The sequence below is a fragment of the Kryptolebias marmoratus genome, linkage group LG2 (assembly GCF_001649575.2).
Source record: "Kryptolebias marmoratus isolate JLee-2015 linkage group LG2, ASM164957v2, whole genome shotgun sequence".
Taxonomy (NCBI): domain Eukaryota; kingdom Metazoa; phylum Chordata; class Actinopteri; order Cyprinodontiformes; family Rivulidae; genus Kryptolebias; species Kryptolebias marmoratus.
In genome coordinates this window covers 14,724,032-14,740,849 of record NC_051431.1, presented here as the reverse complement: position 1 = coordinate 14,740,849, position 16,818 = coordinate 14,724,032, and the positions used below count along the sequence as shown (strand labels likewise).

The 16,818-nt window shown below is 39.1% G+C and overlaps 1 protein-coding gene across 1 annotated transcript in view; it reads right to left on the bottom strand.

The window, feature by feature from the left end:
• Positions 1 to 16,818, bottom strand: part of pde3a (phosphodiesterase 3A, cGMP-inhibited) — a 58,784-nt gene that overhangs the window by 11,182 nt on the left and 30,784 nt on the right. The window contains exons 2-13 of the mRNA XM_017434088.3: positions 12,904 to 13,149; positions 8,008 to 8,153; positions 7,808 to 7,923; positions 7,477 to 7,720; positions 6,991 to 7,067; positions 6,415 to 6,611; positions 6,127 to 6,264; positions 5,506 to 5,617; positions 4,236 to 4,343; positions 3,580 to 3,779; positions 2,380 to 2,583; positions 2,031 to 2,192 (exon numbers count right to left, since the gene is read on the bottom strand). Coding sequence (XP_017289577.1) covers positions 2,031 to 2,192; positions 2,380 to 2,583; positions 3,580 to 3,779; positions 4,236 to 4,343; positions 5,506 to 5,617; positions 6,127 to 6,264; positions 6,415 to 6,611; positions 6,991 to 7,067; positions 7,477 to 7,720; positions 7,808 to 7,923; positions 8,008 to 8,153; positions 12,904 to 13,149 — 1,950 coding nt within the window. The remainder of the gene's footprint in view (positions 1 to 2,030; positions 2,193 to 2,379; positions 2,584 to 3,579; positions 3,780 to 4,235; positions 4,344 to 5,505; positions 5,618 to 6,126; positions 6,265 to 6,414; positions 6,612 to 6,990; positions 7,068 to 7,476; positions 7,721 to 7,807; positions 7,924 to 8,007; positions 8,154 to 12,903; positions 13,150 to 16,818) is intronic.

Sequence of the window (16,818 nt, the reverse complement as noted above, 5' to 3'; positions counted from 1 at the left end):
CAAGAGATGCGATCGCTATGGCAACCAAAAACCTGGATGGCGTCAGTGGTTATTGTGAGAGAAATGTATGTATCTAGAGTCACAGCCTGGTCATAAAGAGAGAGAGCGAGAGAGAGAGAAATGATCCGATAACCAGATATGACAAAATGTTTTGTTTGCTGAAGTGGTGCGCCGCAGAGCGCAGAACAAATGTGTGTTTGTTTTCCTCCGAGCTGACGCTGCTGCGACGGAGAGACGGCGAGAAAAGTCTGTGATGTTCCTCAGTGACGGTGAATGAGGGCTGCTGAAGATGGCACATTTAGGTCACCCGTCTCCCCGGTGAAAAGGGAAACCATGCTCGCCCCAGTATTAGAGCTAGCCTGAATAGAGATCTTATATATCTGGCATACAAGTTCCCAACATTACAACTGATTGAACACTCATACGCCCAGACGGAGTTCAGTGATTGTTAAAAAAAAATAAAAATATATTAAAGAAAACCTCCTGGAAACAAACATCCAGAACATCCTGCTTGGTGCGTTTTACATGAATGACCACTGCAGATACAGGAGAGGAAAACAGGCCTAAAAGTTTCAGATTGGGGCCTTTGTGTTTACGATATTGTTGCTAGGTGACATTTCTATCTTTGCGGCTAATCGGATTTTATCTTTATGGTCTTGGCAGTTCAGAGAAGGATTTGTTGCCAGGCATCCGTCTACATTGACAAATTCATGAGCCGATTAGTGTTTTGAATATTCTATTTCAGGCAGGGAGAACATGCATTTACACACAAAGGCTTTTTGTTGAAGTGTCCTTAAGCATGAAACGACTCAAAATCCCTGTTATATGCAGGGTTACATATTCTGCGGTGACCCTTGATGCTGTGCAAAAAAGAGAAACTGCCTCTTGAGATCAGATTTTCCTTTATACATATCTTTAAAAACTGAGGGCAAGTGGCTTTCATGTTCTGTTATAGACTTGGAGAATGTGTCTCTCCCTTTGTTTGTTTGCTTTCATTTGCTCTTCTCAGTGTCCTTTTTTTGCAGGCAGCGATCATTTAGGAAAAAAGTGCTCTAATTGTATCAGCGCATTTTTTAAGGTCTCTGCAGGAAAAAGTGAAAAATTTCTGAAAAAGTTTTTAAAAGGTGTCAAAGAAACTACTGCCAAAATTAAATATCCAACATCTATCCCTTTGAAAATGAGATCTGGATCTCAATGGGGTTTACCTGGTTAAATCTATGAAGTTCCATGAATTGGAGCTTGCTGTTGTAGTAATTTGCATTATTATTATTATTATTATTAAGCAAGTCTTTTATTTTGAAGAGTATATGTGAGCTTTTGAAGATGATGTGAGCTTTATTTTGGAACTTCAAGTTAAAACTTCATCCTGTTTGCTCTCTTAGTTTTTTTATGACATTAAAAATTGAATTTTGTAGAGCCTCTAACATACATTAAATATTCTTTTAATTATATATTTTTATTATTATATATTGACAATTTTTTCTGTTATTATTTTTCTTCATCTACACATTCTAACAAAAACATTGAAATACCTATGCTGCATTTTTTTGTATACAGTTTACCATTTCCTCCAGTTTAATACTCATTTTAGCACACAATCAAGGTTTATGGGCAACAGAATTGGGATAAAGCAAAACAGACCCAGAAAGAACGGTAAAAACCAGCTTCTTAGTTGTGTTCTTCGGGCACAAAGTGATAGTGGATATGAACAAAACGAGCTGCTACGTCATCATTTCTGAAAAGTTCTGTAGCTCCTAATTTTAAAAATATCTAAAGCAGTGTGGTCTGGACGTTATTATTTTTCCTAATTTAAATTCTGATGACACATTCTTTGAAATTATACAGATACCAAGAAGGTAAGAAAACAAAGGAAATAGAATCTGGTTGTCACGGTGATTCCAACCTTTTCTTGAAAGCAAAGAAGAAGAGCACAAGACTCTACTCTTTTCGTTAATTGTATTTTTGCTATATGTATGCCATTTGTATGATGAAAAGTGCAGTCAGTTTCTGAAACTTCTTCATAAACTTACTTGTTCATAGAATTCATTGACAATCCCCTCGGTCCATTGCAGATGCAGCTCTTTACACTTCAGCGGCCCGTTGACATCGGCGAGCTTGATGCACATCTGGCACACCAACAATCGGTCATTCTCGTTGGTCCAGTCGATACCTGATACTCCTTCATCACCCACCTGAGGATACAGGAAGATAAACAAAAAGTCAATTTTTCCTGTCTGGGAAAAAATTGAAAAAAAAAAAATATGCTGGAATAAAAAAATACAGATAAAACCATAAACAGTAACACATTACTCATTAGACATGAATGACGGTTGGTCTGGTCACACTTTCAACTGTTTAAAAGCAGCCCGGTGTGTTTACCTTTGCATTAAATTCTGCCAGGAAGTCAAAGTGCTTTTTGAGGTCAGTGGCCAGAATAGCCTCGATGACAAGGAAGCGGAACCGCTTGAACTCCACGTGATCAAGGTTAACCAGGAAGTTGTACTCGGGTCGAGACATGAAGAGGTTCCAGGCTGCAGCTGAATGATGGTTCTCCAGGACGGATCTGTCGTTGTACAGAAGAGCCTGAAAAAGGAAAATTAAAATGCAAATGAATACAGAGTTAAATAGGAAATTTATAGGAACTCCTTTGGCCTTATTTAGAATGTCAAGACTTTATTTATAGCTTTAAAAAAATGTCTTTTGCAGAATCTCATCTCTTCGTACTGCAGATAATTTGGTCTCCATAAGATCGTTAAAATAACTTTTTAAAATCATTTTTTAAAGAAATTTTAGTCTTTTAAATCACTGGCTACCTGTTGCAGTATGCAATATGGTTTCTGACATTGGTTCAGTTTAGTTTTTATGCTTTTTGTGTTCGTGTTTTCAGTCTGACTTGTTTTTTGTTTGGTAATTCTTTTTTTTTTTCGTTTTCTGAGCACTAACAGATTATGCGAACTCTTTGTTTTAACTCTTTGTCATTCTTCAAGGAATGCTACTTGTTTCTGCATCCCAGTAAGAACATTGTTTACACACTTTTTTCTTCAGACATTAAGTCTTATAAAGTGTTGTTAAGATATTACACTATATAAAATAAAATAATCCACATTACATCTATAAATGCACCATATAAGTAATCTGATAGCTCACAACCTTTTTGGCTCTTTTTGTTTTTTCATTATTAATGAATTAGTGACAATAGTAACTTACACCTCTGATGAACATTTTATAAAACAAGACTCCTGCGATCAAGTCGTTTAATCTTGTGAACCTATATACTGATTACTTTCTACACTAAAAAAAGCATGCAGCTGTGGCTGACTAATGCAGGCCAGATAGAGTTCCAGCTTTTGTCACACTGCATCAGAATGCTCCGTGAGGGAAAAGCAACACGGCAGCTTGGATTACACTATGTTGTGAGGAACCTTATCAGTTTAAACTGGCACTTTAATTAGCTTGTTGGAAGTACAACAAATCCCAGTTGAGGCCGAACTTGTTTGCTGTGAAAACTCCAATACGAGCTCCTCATTATCCCCCACAGCTGAAGCCCGCTCTTTCTTCCAAGCCACTACCTTTAATTACCTGTGGTGCACTTGTGGCCACCAGAAAGGCGTTGGTTCTTCCAGGGTGGTCATAGTCATGCATGGCGGCAGCTACATACAGGGCCATGAGCTCCAGGGCTGGGACCAGACCAGCCAGGGAACTGTAGCCGTCCTCGAGCACAGAGTTCATTTTGGACACCAGGAATCCTGCTGCTCCGGACATCATGCTGTTCACTGAGTCTAAAAACATAAAAAAAAGAAACTGGTGTGAGGGTTACAGAGTTTTTAAACTAATTTAATTTAGACTTGGCAGTGTTTTGTCTCATTTCATGCACCCACTGATATTTCTAACACAACAAGAAAGACAAAAAAGGAAACATTTATTAAATGTGTTGCATATATTGGTGTACGCGTAAGCACGAGTGCATACAGGAGACAGAGTTACAGTACATTCCTGAATTTAAGGCTGTTTGTCTTGCAGCAACATGCATTACTCACAGAGCTCTTCTGTTTCTACAGTCTTGCATGTGTGCACAAATTGCTCACAGTATTTTATCTGTAAACCTAAAACGATGCTCTCTCTTCTTTAGACATCTAAACTTTCTGAGCAAAACAGAAGATTTAGAAAATATGAAAAAGAGTACATAATCCTGGGCTTAAATTATGAGAAATTACTGTATGATTATAAACCCTCACCGGTGTGTATTCCGTTCTCTGTCGGCAGGATGGGCAGGCCCGGCACAGGCTGAGTGGTGAGGTACCAGACAGCCTGCAGGACATCAGTAGCATGGATTCGGTTGTGATCTGGAGAGAATAAAACAAAGAGGTAAATCCCACAAGTCTGGCAATAAGGAGGGCCGTAAATCTCTATTAATATATTCATATAATACTGTCAGCTAACTGTATCACCTCATGGTGCCTAAAAGAAAAACCTCTTCTGTCTTTCTCAAATGCTTTTACATTACATTAAATATGGTTGCTAAACTGAAAAAATATACAAACAATAATAGAAAGAAACCAATAAACTGATAAGAAAAAGCAAAATGTGCCCAAGCAAAGACTAAAAGACCCAAATTTTGATTTAGGAACCAATCATCAACCAAAACAAGATGGAAATAGAAGACTTTAGAACGGTTTGAGTTTTTTGCAGCTACTCAGTTCCTAATATCAGGTAAATTCAAGGATAATTTAAAGGGTTAGAATAAGAAAGCACAGAGATCTTTTGATTTGCAGTGGAAAACGAAGGACAAAAAAAATGAAGGACTCTAGAGGTTGAGAAGAGATCAGTCTCTTTGATGTATAAATGTTAAAAAAAATAAAAACACAACTAGTCATTCATATACAATCTACACATGTTGGAGTGCTGTTTGCTCAGTAAAGTTGTAAGAAAACAACACACTTTGGCCACAGATTGGCCCTTCTTATGTTTTCCTTTAATGCTGTACCCTCACAAATTATAGAATTAAATGAAACGAGTTAAACGAGTCGTTCAGCTTTAACAAAGACCAAAAAAACAGCCTGTAGGTGTACTTAAATTAAGCTGTGAGGGTTGAACTGGAATGCATTTGATCCTAATGTGATTAGAGCTCACCCTAAAGTCTAATACAAATGGCTGGTTGGAGCCTAAAATTCTCATCAGACGACATCTGATTGGTAAAATATAGAGATCAGACAGACAACACAACTAAAGTTTGATTTAATTAATGATACAGTTATCTTATAAAGAGCTTTAAACAAGAATTCTGACAGCTTTGTATAAATAGCTAAAGAGAAAAAAAACTTTGATAAATCATGTTTTACAATTAAAATTAATATTCCAGTAGAAACAGAACAGTCAGAGGGGTCTGCTGTTACAGCTGTATTTCATGAGCAACACATCCACCTTGTGGCAGTGGACAGCATAACTGCAAACATGTTTTTTTGTTTTGTTTTGTCTTTTTAATAAATGAGTGGACCATCTACTCACATGGTATATCCCTGTATCCATTCTCCAAAGCTTGGAAGTAGTTCATGAACTCTTTAATAGGAATCCTGAAGGTCTCAAACAGACCCGTGTCCTCAAAAAGCCTTAAAGAAACCTAAGAAATAAGAACACAGTCACTAAAAATTCCCAACACTGGAGTTTTTCAAAGAGAAGACAAGTTCACCACACGCTCCCATACAGAAAACCCCACATGAGTTTGCCACACGGTTCACATGTGATCTCAGGTGGAAAACCATGGGGTCATGTGTTGCAAATGTCTCCAAATTACATGGAAAACATGCAAACATGTTCTTCGTATGTGTTTCACAATGTCACACGGTAATTTCTCCAAACTAAAGCTGTTCAAAGGGCTATCTACAACCTGTAAGATACTAATTGTTCACAACCTCTCCACAGAACTCCACTTTGAAAGATCTGAACTTCTCTAAAGTTGTAAATTCTCTAAGCTGGCTACACTGACAGGTAATGCCACCACCTTATTTGAAGGTGCTACTTGAATATTGTACATGTGAACGTTTCTGTCACCCTGAGTTAATATCATTAATATGATTTGAGCCTGCTTACACAAGGCCATAATTTCCCCTACTCGGACAGTGTGTTTACCTGGCTGAGGATGCAGCCTGTCTTGCCATGCGTCTTCTCAACCAGACTAAAGATGGGAAAGTTCCAGTTGTTGAGCTGACTCATCAGGGGCTCCAGCCCCGGCATTACCGGACTCTCCGTCTCAGAGACGGGCTTATCCTGGAAGGTGAAGGTAAAAGAGGTAAAGGCAAAGTTACAAAAAGAGATGTAAAGAAAATAAAACATTGCCAGCTCTTCACTGTGTTTCACATATTAATCAAATGCATTTCCTAAAACATCACTGCAATGATAGGGCCTAAAAAGACCCACCTCTGGCGACGGCTGAAGTGGGTGAAGAACGATGACCTCTGCTGGATACTCCCTGCAACCGTCCCTTGCTTCAGGTGGCTTCTTGCCTCCTTCTCCCTCCTCCTCATTTTGTGCAAAGTCGCTGCTGTCACTGTGGTTGGTCTCATAGGTGCTGTCGTAGGTGCTGTCATAGTCTGATGAAGCTACTGCACGCTCATCTGAGAAGACATTACTGACATTAGACATGCTGTATCCACGTAACAATTCTACGTCTTTTGGCTTTTCACTAACTCTGTAAGGCAGTGGTCTCCAATCCTGGTCCTCGAGGGCCACTATCCTGCATGTTTTCCTTGTTTCTCTGCTCAAACACACCTGATTTAAATCAATGGGTGATTAACAGGCTTCATGAAGAACATGAAGAGTTAATTTAACCACTGAATCAGGTGTGTTGGAGCAGGGAAACAAGGAAAGCATGCAGGATAGTGGCCCTCGAGGACCAGGATTGGAGACCCCTGTTGTAAAGGGACCATTTCTGTTAGCCTGTTTGCCCATGAGATTTCTATTGGTAGGTATCACACTAAAACAGAAGGTCTTTACCTGGGTGGGGTATTCTGTCTCCTTTGCTGCCAGACTGTACTCCGTTGTTGAGCCGAATGCTGAACGGCCTGCCACAGCTGAAAGACAAAAAGTAGAGAAACACGAACTCAGTCAGATTTCCAATTTTGCTTTTCTCTAAAAAGGCAAAACATCACTGTCACGCTGCAATACAGGTAAACATTTGCACAAACATTTGAAATTTCTTCTTCCTATATTTTAATAAAAAGTCAAACCAGGGGCCTTCCTCGAAAGAATGCACATCAAACTATCTTTCATGTTAGACATCTTATGTTGAAAAGGGACAAACTTATCATTGTTTTGGTTAAACCATGACGATGACAGTGTGTACAATCTCATGCAATATTGTGACATCTCGTTAGATGTGATAGCGCTCAGAGAATGTGAAGAGTGTGACGCCCAGCTACTAACACACCAAACTGGACATCGATATTTGCAATATTGACTGAGTTGATTCATAAACATGACCTGCTACAGAGAGGTGGAGGCCGCCAGTGTATGGTGGTGGAGCTAGGGGCGCTCTGGCTATGAGTTAAGGCTCTGTGATGGCTCTTGGGGGCCACAGAGACAGATATTTGCTCTGTCTGCGGCACGGCCGGCTCAGGAAGCTGCACTGAACACGTCTTTGTCGTAGGACTGGAGACGGGAGTTCCTTGGACGGGAGGGGATGGGCACGGGGAGCCCAGAGGTGATACGTTGGAGGGAGGGAAACCTGAAAGAGGTTGTTCCAAAATGTGAAAGTTACTTAGAGCAAAGTGCTGAACTGTGTGTGTGTAGGTAAACTGGTAACGCCACACACCTGGTCTTCCCAGTGGTTTGCTGTAGAGGTGATTGGAAGTGCCGGAGGCAGTACAGGAGGCGGACATGGAGCGGCTCTTTGAGATGGTGATCATCAACGGGTTGTTCCACGAATCGCTGATTTAACGTAAAGAAAATCAAAACAGTCAGACAGAGAAATTCAACTAATTCTACAATGTTTTGGAGTAATGAGGCGATCACCTGTCAGAGGTTTGTCTGATGCTGGCTGAGCGGTCTCTGCGTACGGGCCCCGGCTCGATGGTGGGCAGCCCCGTAGCTGAGGTGGTGGTGGTCCAGGTTGATGAAATTCTCCTCAGCAGTCCTGGGGGCAGACTCCTTCTCAGACGCTGCAGTACAAACAAATACATACATGTTCACACACTTTAAACAGACTTTTGTGAATGTACTAAAGACAAAAGTTTGAAGGAATCCAATAAAAATAAGATATATACATAGAGATATGTCTCTGAGTGTGATGGCCCTGAGGTGTAAAACATGAATTTCCTAAAATTCATCGCAAATATTTTTGTCTGAGGTTCAATTTTCTGTACATTTCCGCATTGCTCTTTAAATGATCTCAATTTTACTAGATTGACAAGCTAACGGCTAGTCCAACTGGAGCCAAGACCCAGGTGGATATTTGCTGTCTTAAAACAATGTCAAAATTCCCATAGTGGTTCGGGCAATTGCTAGTTTATAAACCTTTACACTGTCATCCGTTTCACATTCTACAGTTAGTCGAGCAGAAATATGATGATCTTCCTGCAATTGCCCCAGGCTGCACCAGAAGTGCTACAGCTAGCTGCTATTTGTGCTTGCAAGTAACCACAGTGTAATGTTTTACAATGGCAGCAATCAACTTTGATCTTGGCCCCGCTCAGATCAGACCTTTGTCAGAATTAAACTGTATTTCTCCAAACTGAGGTAGTTCAAAGAGCTATCAACAACAGGTAAGATGTTAAATATTAATAACCTTTCCACAGAACCGCACTCCAAAAAATCTAAACTGTTGCTTTAAAGCCCATAAAAAGGTTTCATTTCAAACGCTCCCAGGAGCCACGAGTGAACGTCTGAGTATTTGGTTAAGTGGTTAAGTCTGTAAGATTTTGTTTTGTTTTGTTCTTGTTGTGTTCCTGTTTCTTGGAATTTGTTTTCTTCCTCTTTGTCTAGTCAAAAAAAAACAAACAGCTTTTAATCAGTGCACATGCTAGTCACCAAAAATGTTTTTATTTTTTGTGAAAAAAGAAAAAAAGCAGTTTAATCCAAACCAATACTCTGCTAAACTATTTAGAATAAATTTAAAAACAGAGATTGTCGGCTGTGTTTGCACCTCTCATCCACATGCAAGATTTTAGTTAGAAAAACAGAATTTTTTTAAAAGCCGCTTTCTGAAGTGGTGATTTTTAAATCTCTGGGTTTTTTGTACCCAAATAAATAAGACATACTGTACGTCATGGCTTTTCAGGAACCATGACATACCTCCCTGTTTCCATGCAAGCTCACTTTCATTTTGTGCTCCACAAACACATATGGAGTCGTTTTTACTGCATTTTCCACGTCAGTCTCATGTCATCCTGAACCTGCTGCCATTAAACTGTGATCATGTGCTGAAATGGTTCATACCTCAGTGAAAACTGTAAAGTATCAAAGAAAAAACAAGTCACAGGACTATCTTTAGCCATGCTGAAAATGCTCTTTTTCTGTATTTTGACATGTTGTTGTTTGGATGTTCTATAGGTATTGCAGCATTTTTGTTAAAATCATGTGGACTTTTTTTTTTATAAAAGGAAATATATATATATATATATATATATATATATATATATATATATATATATATATATATTTGTTTAAAATAGTTTCCAGAGTTGTTTAGAGGGAGCCTACATCTGTGTTTCGACTAAAGATATTTTCTGCTCCAGTGAATGTTTTTAGGCAGCTTCTATCAGATCATAGTTATCTATGTTTCCACTGTCAACAGACCTGCAGAGAAAGGCAAATAAGTCAGCTGACCTATATAAAAAGAACTCCTGATCACACTGAAAACTTGCCAAAATATGAGTACAATATACAGTATATCTTATTTTGTGAACAGCAGAGTTATAAATATCATAGCTGGTTTGCCAATTAGAAATGTGTGTATTCGGTCAAAGTCATCATCATTAATGTAGCCCATTTATGTTGGTGAATGTCTTAAAACAGCATTTACCAAATCAATGAGGATATATTCATTTAGCACTCAACAAAATCGTGTAGTAAGTCCACATGGGAAACCAGAAGGGTTATTAACATTCAGCCAGTATGGAACTGGACAGACAGTCTCATATGAGTTCTGTTTTTCAAGTAATTTATTACCCACGCATTGCAGTTACCACATATAAATGTTGGTCTGAACCTAGCCACTTCAGTCAAATATTAAAAAATAAATACATTCTTAAAAATGACGTCAAGCTTTTCCTTATTTGTTCACCATCTAACTTCAACATGGACCCAGGATCGTTCTTGCACCATAAGCACCTCGTACTTTATAATAATTTATGTTTATCATAATTTAAACAGTCAAGAAAAAGTCTCATACACACACACACCTCACGCAGCTAAAACCCTGGATGTAACAAAACAGAACACACGATGGTCCTGGTTCCCTTAAAAAAAAACAAAAAACAACCTCCCCCATGATTTCTGAAGAAAAAAGCTGTAAACAAATAAGTGGCTGTGCAGCTTCTCTTCCATGAAAAATTAAAACAGTAAACTAAAGCCATTGTCTTATTTTGGTTTAAATCAGGATCCAAATTTAATGCGAAAAATAAAAAACAAATTTGGAACGTCACCTCCTGCTGAACTGGGAAGCCCTTTTTCATTTTAAGGAGGTAAATTCTTTCCCGAGAAATCTTATAATGACCAAAGTCTATCATAATTTAAAGACCTCGGAGTTTCGTATTTTCCCAGCAGAGTGCTTCGCTCTCAGGCTGCATGTTTACTTTTGGCTCTTGAAGATTCTAAAAATGGGAAATGGAGGCAGACCCTGAGCCTTTTCCTTCAGTTTATTACCAAAGACTTCAGCTGGTGGTGGACACGTGTTGGTGAACCGATAGTTTCTCTCCTTTCCTACTCATCACAAATACAGATGAACAAGTGTTTTATTATGTTTCCCTTGGTTTGAATTAGACTGCATGGGTAACCCCCAAACTGCTGGAGCCAAATGAGAGAAAAGCTTTAATGTCAAAACTTGAGAAAGAATCTCGTCAAATGCTGGCTTCACCGATTATCTTTGTGAAACCTCTTTTTTGTTGTGTTTGTTAAAAAAACATTTCACAGCACAATGCCAGTGAGCTAAATCACAAATTGAATCCACTATGACACCTAATGAGGTGAAATCCAGCACAGCCTTGTTAGGATTCTGTGCATGTCTGCAACATTTCAGTGCACCCAGACAGGTGGAAAACAGCTTGTAACTTTCCAGGTGGGCTTACCTCTGTCACATCACGTGCTTTATTATCACCCACCACCATAAAAGGTGAGGGATAATGTTGCTGAATGTGTCTGTGTTTCATTGTCTGTCTGTTGGCAAAATATCTCATGAATCACAGGATGGATTTTAATGAAACGTTCATACAGTAATCATTGGCTGCACAACTACAACTTATTCACTTTTGGAGTCAATCCAGTTCAACATGGCCACCACAGCTAACCTTAGCATACACAGAAAGGATTATAGCACAGTCAGTTCTGCAGTGAAATTTGCTGTGGTAGTAGCCGAGAGTCATCCATATCACAAACTCAGAGAACAGATTTTGTGAGATCCTTGTTTAAAACTGTGGCTTACATGAGAGCTGGTGACATGAATTCCTTCAAGCAATGCTAGTTTCATTTAGCTTCATATATGCCATCTGCGGTTCCTGTGTATATTTCGAAGCGCTGGCCTACGACAGGGTTTGTGCAGTTACACCCCGCAGTGTGCTGCGATGAGGGAGGAGATGAGGCTGATGTGCACAGAGGAGGTACACCTGGGCGAACACTTGTGTGCATAACTGTCACGCAGCGCAGCATATAAATAAAACCTAATTTGCTCCAGAGAAAGAAGTTTGTTTTTTCTTTACTTACTTTAAAATTTGCCCATTTACTTTCTTGCATTCATTGACTATTCTGCATTTTTAAAAAACTATTAATTAATTATTATTATTATTATTATTACTTTGTTTGTTTTTTGCAATCTATCTACTTCTGTATACTTTGTGCTATTTAAACCAGTCATTTATCAAAATGTTCAGCTCATTCAGGAGATGGGTGCTGTGATGTTTGACTTTTATAACTTTTATACTTCAGTTCCTTCTAAAACTATGCTTTCTTCGAAATCTGCTTCGGCAAACCTGCTCTGTTTTTGCCCTCTTATGCCACTTCTAGTTTTTAGCTAGCCTTGTGCTACTTTTGGCTTTTAGCTAACATTCTGCTTCTTTTACTTTTGACAACTCAGTTTTCAGCTTCTTCACCAAATTTCAGCAAAGTCATTCAGCACGTTCACACCACATTTGCACATAAAATGCAAGTTGACTAAAACCTTTCCTTGCAGTTCCAGTTTATGCCATATCGAGTACATTTACAGCAAATATGCTACATGAACGTAACGTTTGGTGTGTATAACAAGTTATTTTCCAGCTACAGACAGACATACTTAACAAGAACTCAACAGCTCAGCTCAAAACAATCAGAGACAAGTCGACAGCACTGCAGATCAAGGGGAAAACAGGTATATTGGGTTTGGATGTTAACTATTTATAAGGTAATGGTGGTGGGGTGTTTCAGTGACACGTCTAGAATAATTTTGTTTTGATCCATCTCTACTAAATGCATCCATGCTTTTATATATCCACTCAAAAGAAGCTGTTTATAACTTGCTGCAAACAGCCCCAAGAACCAACAATGCTAAGGATTTTTGTTTTTGTAGCTCAGGAACTCTTATAAACTGCACATATTTTTTTATTCAGATTAAACATTAAAAATGTCAACAAACACTCTGTTTGCAGTGTAAAATATAGTTTCTCGTTGTTACGCAGCAACTTAGTAGGCTGAAATCTTTGAAAGAAGAGAAACATTAACCTTCGGAATGGCCAGTCGCTCCGTTTTTTCCGGCCCGTCCTCTGAGTCAGAGCAGATGTGTGTGTCCGTGGGGATGCGGGGTCGATGCAGGGGCTGCAGGCTGATCTGGGTGCTGAGAAGGTTGCTGACAGCCTTCAGGGAGCTGCAGGTGTTGGGGGCCAGGGAAGGGTCCGCCAGCAGGTCCGAGATCAAACCGTGGGCCTCTCCCATCACGGCGATGTCCACCACCACACTGGTGCCTGAAGACTGGAAGACAAGATGAGAGGAAAGGAGATAAGAAAGGGAGTGGGATAAGTGTTTTTTGTCCTTCTGTTCTGCTGTAATATAATGATGATGGACAGACGACTAGCTATTAGCTTGTCTCTGTCTGATAACGTCTGTCTGATATTTCAAACTGATGCACACAATTTCTACTGCATGTAAATACTGATTACTGATAACAACTGCACTGAACAACACATAAAAAAATCAGAACTATTTCATTAAGGGATTGTACTTTAAAATTAGGTAAATAAATAAGGTTGTAGGATTTCACATACGCATCTAATGTCTTCTTTCTCACTTTGAATGGGACTGTTGGCGACTGTCTTGAAAGAAAAGTAGTAGTTTTACTAATCCAAATGTGTGTTGTGACAAAAAGCAAGTCTGCAACTCACTGAGCTGCTCACAAACACAAGAGGAAAGTGGAGTCTGTGAGTCAGACACACACAGGCTCAGCTTTATGAAGGGAGATGGGTTACGTAACACGGCTTCAGACAATTAGGATAGAACAATGATTTTCAATCCTTTCAAATATTACTTAAAACAATACAAATACAAATTCAGTTGACAAATATTTGAGTCCTGATGACATGGGAGGGCAAGTCAACTTTCTAAACAATGAAAATTATATCTTTTAAACTATAAAATTACAGTTTTCTGTCATCCTATTGTTTTCAGTACCACCAACATAGTGAAGAAAGCATACATGACAACACAGTAGGTAGAAGTAACAAAGTTTAAAAGTGTCTGTTTAGGCAAATATAGATAATAGGTTTAAACTAAGATCATCTTATGTTGGGAAATGACAGCACTAAAACCATTTTGGTCAAATTTTTAAAATAACGTTATGCGCAAACTGGCAAAATCTGGTGCACAAGATCAATTAGTGCTTGGAGTATGCAGTGAGGATGACTCGCAGCTACTACAATACCAAATATCGTATCTGTAAATATCTCAATATCTGTAAAATACACAGAATTATAGCCATTTTTGCTTTGGCTAAGGTTGATTAGCTGTAGCAGCCATTTTGAATCAGGTTAACACTAAAATGCAGTTGTAGATGTGAATCTAGCAATTGATGCTGCGAGTTTCCACAAAACCTGTTCAGTGTTTCATGAGATATTTTACTAACGCGACACACAAACACACACAAAAGCAGAAACAGCTCAGTGTGTAATAAGAGAGCATATTAATTTATTCTAAAACGGAAGACGAGTCAAGCCTAGAAAACAACAGATAAATCCGAGCATGTTTTCCAGGCTGCTCTCTTCCTGCGTCTCTGCCCGTCTGTGCCAGCACTAGAAGCAAATGAGCTCACATGATCGCCCCATCCATAAGCCTCCCATCTCCCATCTGTTGGCAACAACCTCTGCTTTTGCCACTTAGCTTGTGCGTGTTCCAAAGTTTTTCACTGCATTTGTAATTTCGTGAGTCACTTTTAAACACCTCGAGCCTTTGAGGTGAGTTTGTGGAGGTTTTAGTCGTTTGCTTTGAGTAACACAAATCTTCAAATGTTTAAACAGAGATGTCAAAGCTCGGGGGTGGGATTTGAGCACATAGTGAAAAAAAAAAAAAAGAAACTGCTTCCTGGAAGAGCACGGGTCTTTATGTGCGTGCACGTAAGAGGTGTGCGTGTGTCAACTCAACCTGAACAAAATCCATTAGACCACTCCAGAGCTTTATGACATCCTGCATTTGTGACATTCACCTATTACCTGGCAGTAATGGACTCTGTTCGACTAATGCCGGGGAGTTAGTGTGATAGTAGGAACATGAATTTATGTGTGTCTATAGTCACCCGCCCACCCCGCTGGGTGTCACGACTGTTTTATGACACTAATCCTACTGTTCTCAGATATATCACTTCCCCGTTTTTTTCGACGTTGGATTTTGAAGTTTAAAAGCCAACCTCCAGCAGGCGTGTGGCCTTTTTTTCAAGACAACGCAAAACTGACGGAGCACCACTGAGCGCCGCTCTGTTAGAGTAACAGTGGAGATGCGAGGTGAGGGAGAAGGTTATTGATTCCCCCCAGCATAAAGACCCACAGGAGTCAGCAGGGGGAGAGATGGTCAATGAGTAAATCAACAGTGGGTGTGTGTTTATACACACACACACACACACACACACACAAGCATGATGTTCCAGAACTGCCTCCTGGGATCAGTCTGTCAGGCTATCAGGGTAATACAGTGCACGCTGCACACAGAAAGATGGGTCATAATCCCTCAACAAATGCAGTGCACTTTAACAGAAGACAAAATCAAACTCTGGCCTCTGATGCCCACAGATAAGTGAAACAAGATTTGCGTGGATTCAGCTCCTAAGAATAGAGAAGCTGATCTGGATCATTTGTGCACAGCAACAACATCAAACGGTAAACAGGTCTCAGTTTAATGTTGACTATACTTTGAAGTTTATATATCACCTGGTTGCAACTGTTGGCAACTAGTTAAACACATAAAATCAATATGTTAGAATACACACATTTTCTCTTGGGAATCACTCTGAATTAGTACTTACATGTTTGTTGAAACTGCAAATAAACTGGGACAATGTCACGAATTATGTTTTTTGTCTCAATTCAGTCACAAAGGGTCCTAATTATGACTAATTCATGTCTCAGTTTGATTGCAATCTCTTTTTTTTTTTTTTCTTCAGTCAATTATAATGTTGTTTTATAGGTCGCCAAATCCTTTCTGCCACTTTTGGACAAGCGAAAACTAAATTCAGAAGGGTTCGAGATGGGTTCCAAACACCGGTGGCAACACTGTAACTATTCTGAAGATGAGTTTGTTTTGTAAAATTTTAGCGACAAGAAAGCAAAGCCCCTCAACTCACATGTGGAAGCTGAGCACTCTCACAAGTGTTTTGAGAGATTCTGGAAATTAACTGGTTAAAACAACAATGACCTCAAAAAAAAAAAAAAAAAAAAAAAAAAAAGGAAAAAGCTGGATTTTAATATTATCCTCAAAGTCTCTAGACATACTAAAACAAATATTTTTCAAAATGAATACTTTTTTGCTACATTTGCACTTCTTGTTTATATAAAAACAGTATTGCTTCGTGCTTTGGGGTCATTCACCCATTCATTCACACATTTATTCACCCATTCATCCGCACATTCACACACTGATGGTGGTGAGCTACATCGTAGCCACAGCTGCCCTGGGGCAGACTGACAGAAGTGAGGCTGCCATTACAGCGGCGCCACCGAGCCCTCTGACCACCACCAGAAGGCAAGGCAGGTGAAGTGTCTTTCCCAAGGACACAACGGCTGAGACGGACGGAGCAGGGGCTCGAACCAGCAACAATTTGTTGGCAAAATGGCGTTCTAATGTCTAACAGCTAATTGAAATGATAATGAAATATTACTACTTCACCATATAAAACTTCCACGATAGTCATGTGTTAAATTCCAATTAATAAAGTCTTTGGTCATTCTAAATCAGATTGTAACATCTACTAAGAATGTTCAAACATAAATAAAAAGTGAATAACCTCCCACCCCCCAGAAAAAATGTATAAAGGTAATCTCTGCATTAACTGTAAAACATACAGATCAGTTCAAGCAAACATGTCACTACTAACGATTTTTTAAATCATAAATTGAGCCTTAAAACTAATTATAGACACAAAAAGACATGTTTCACTGC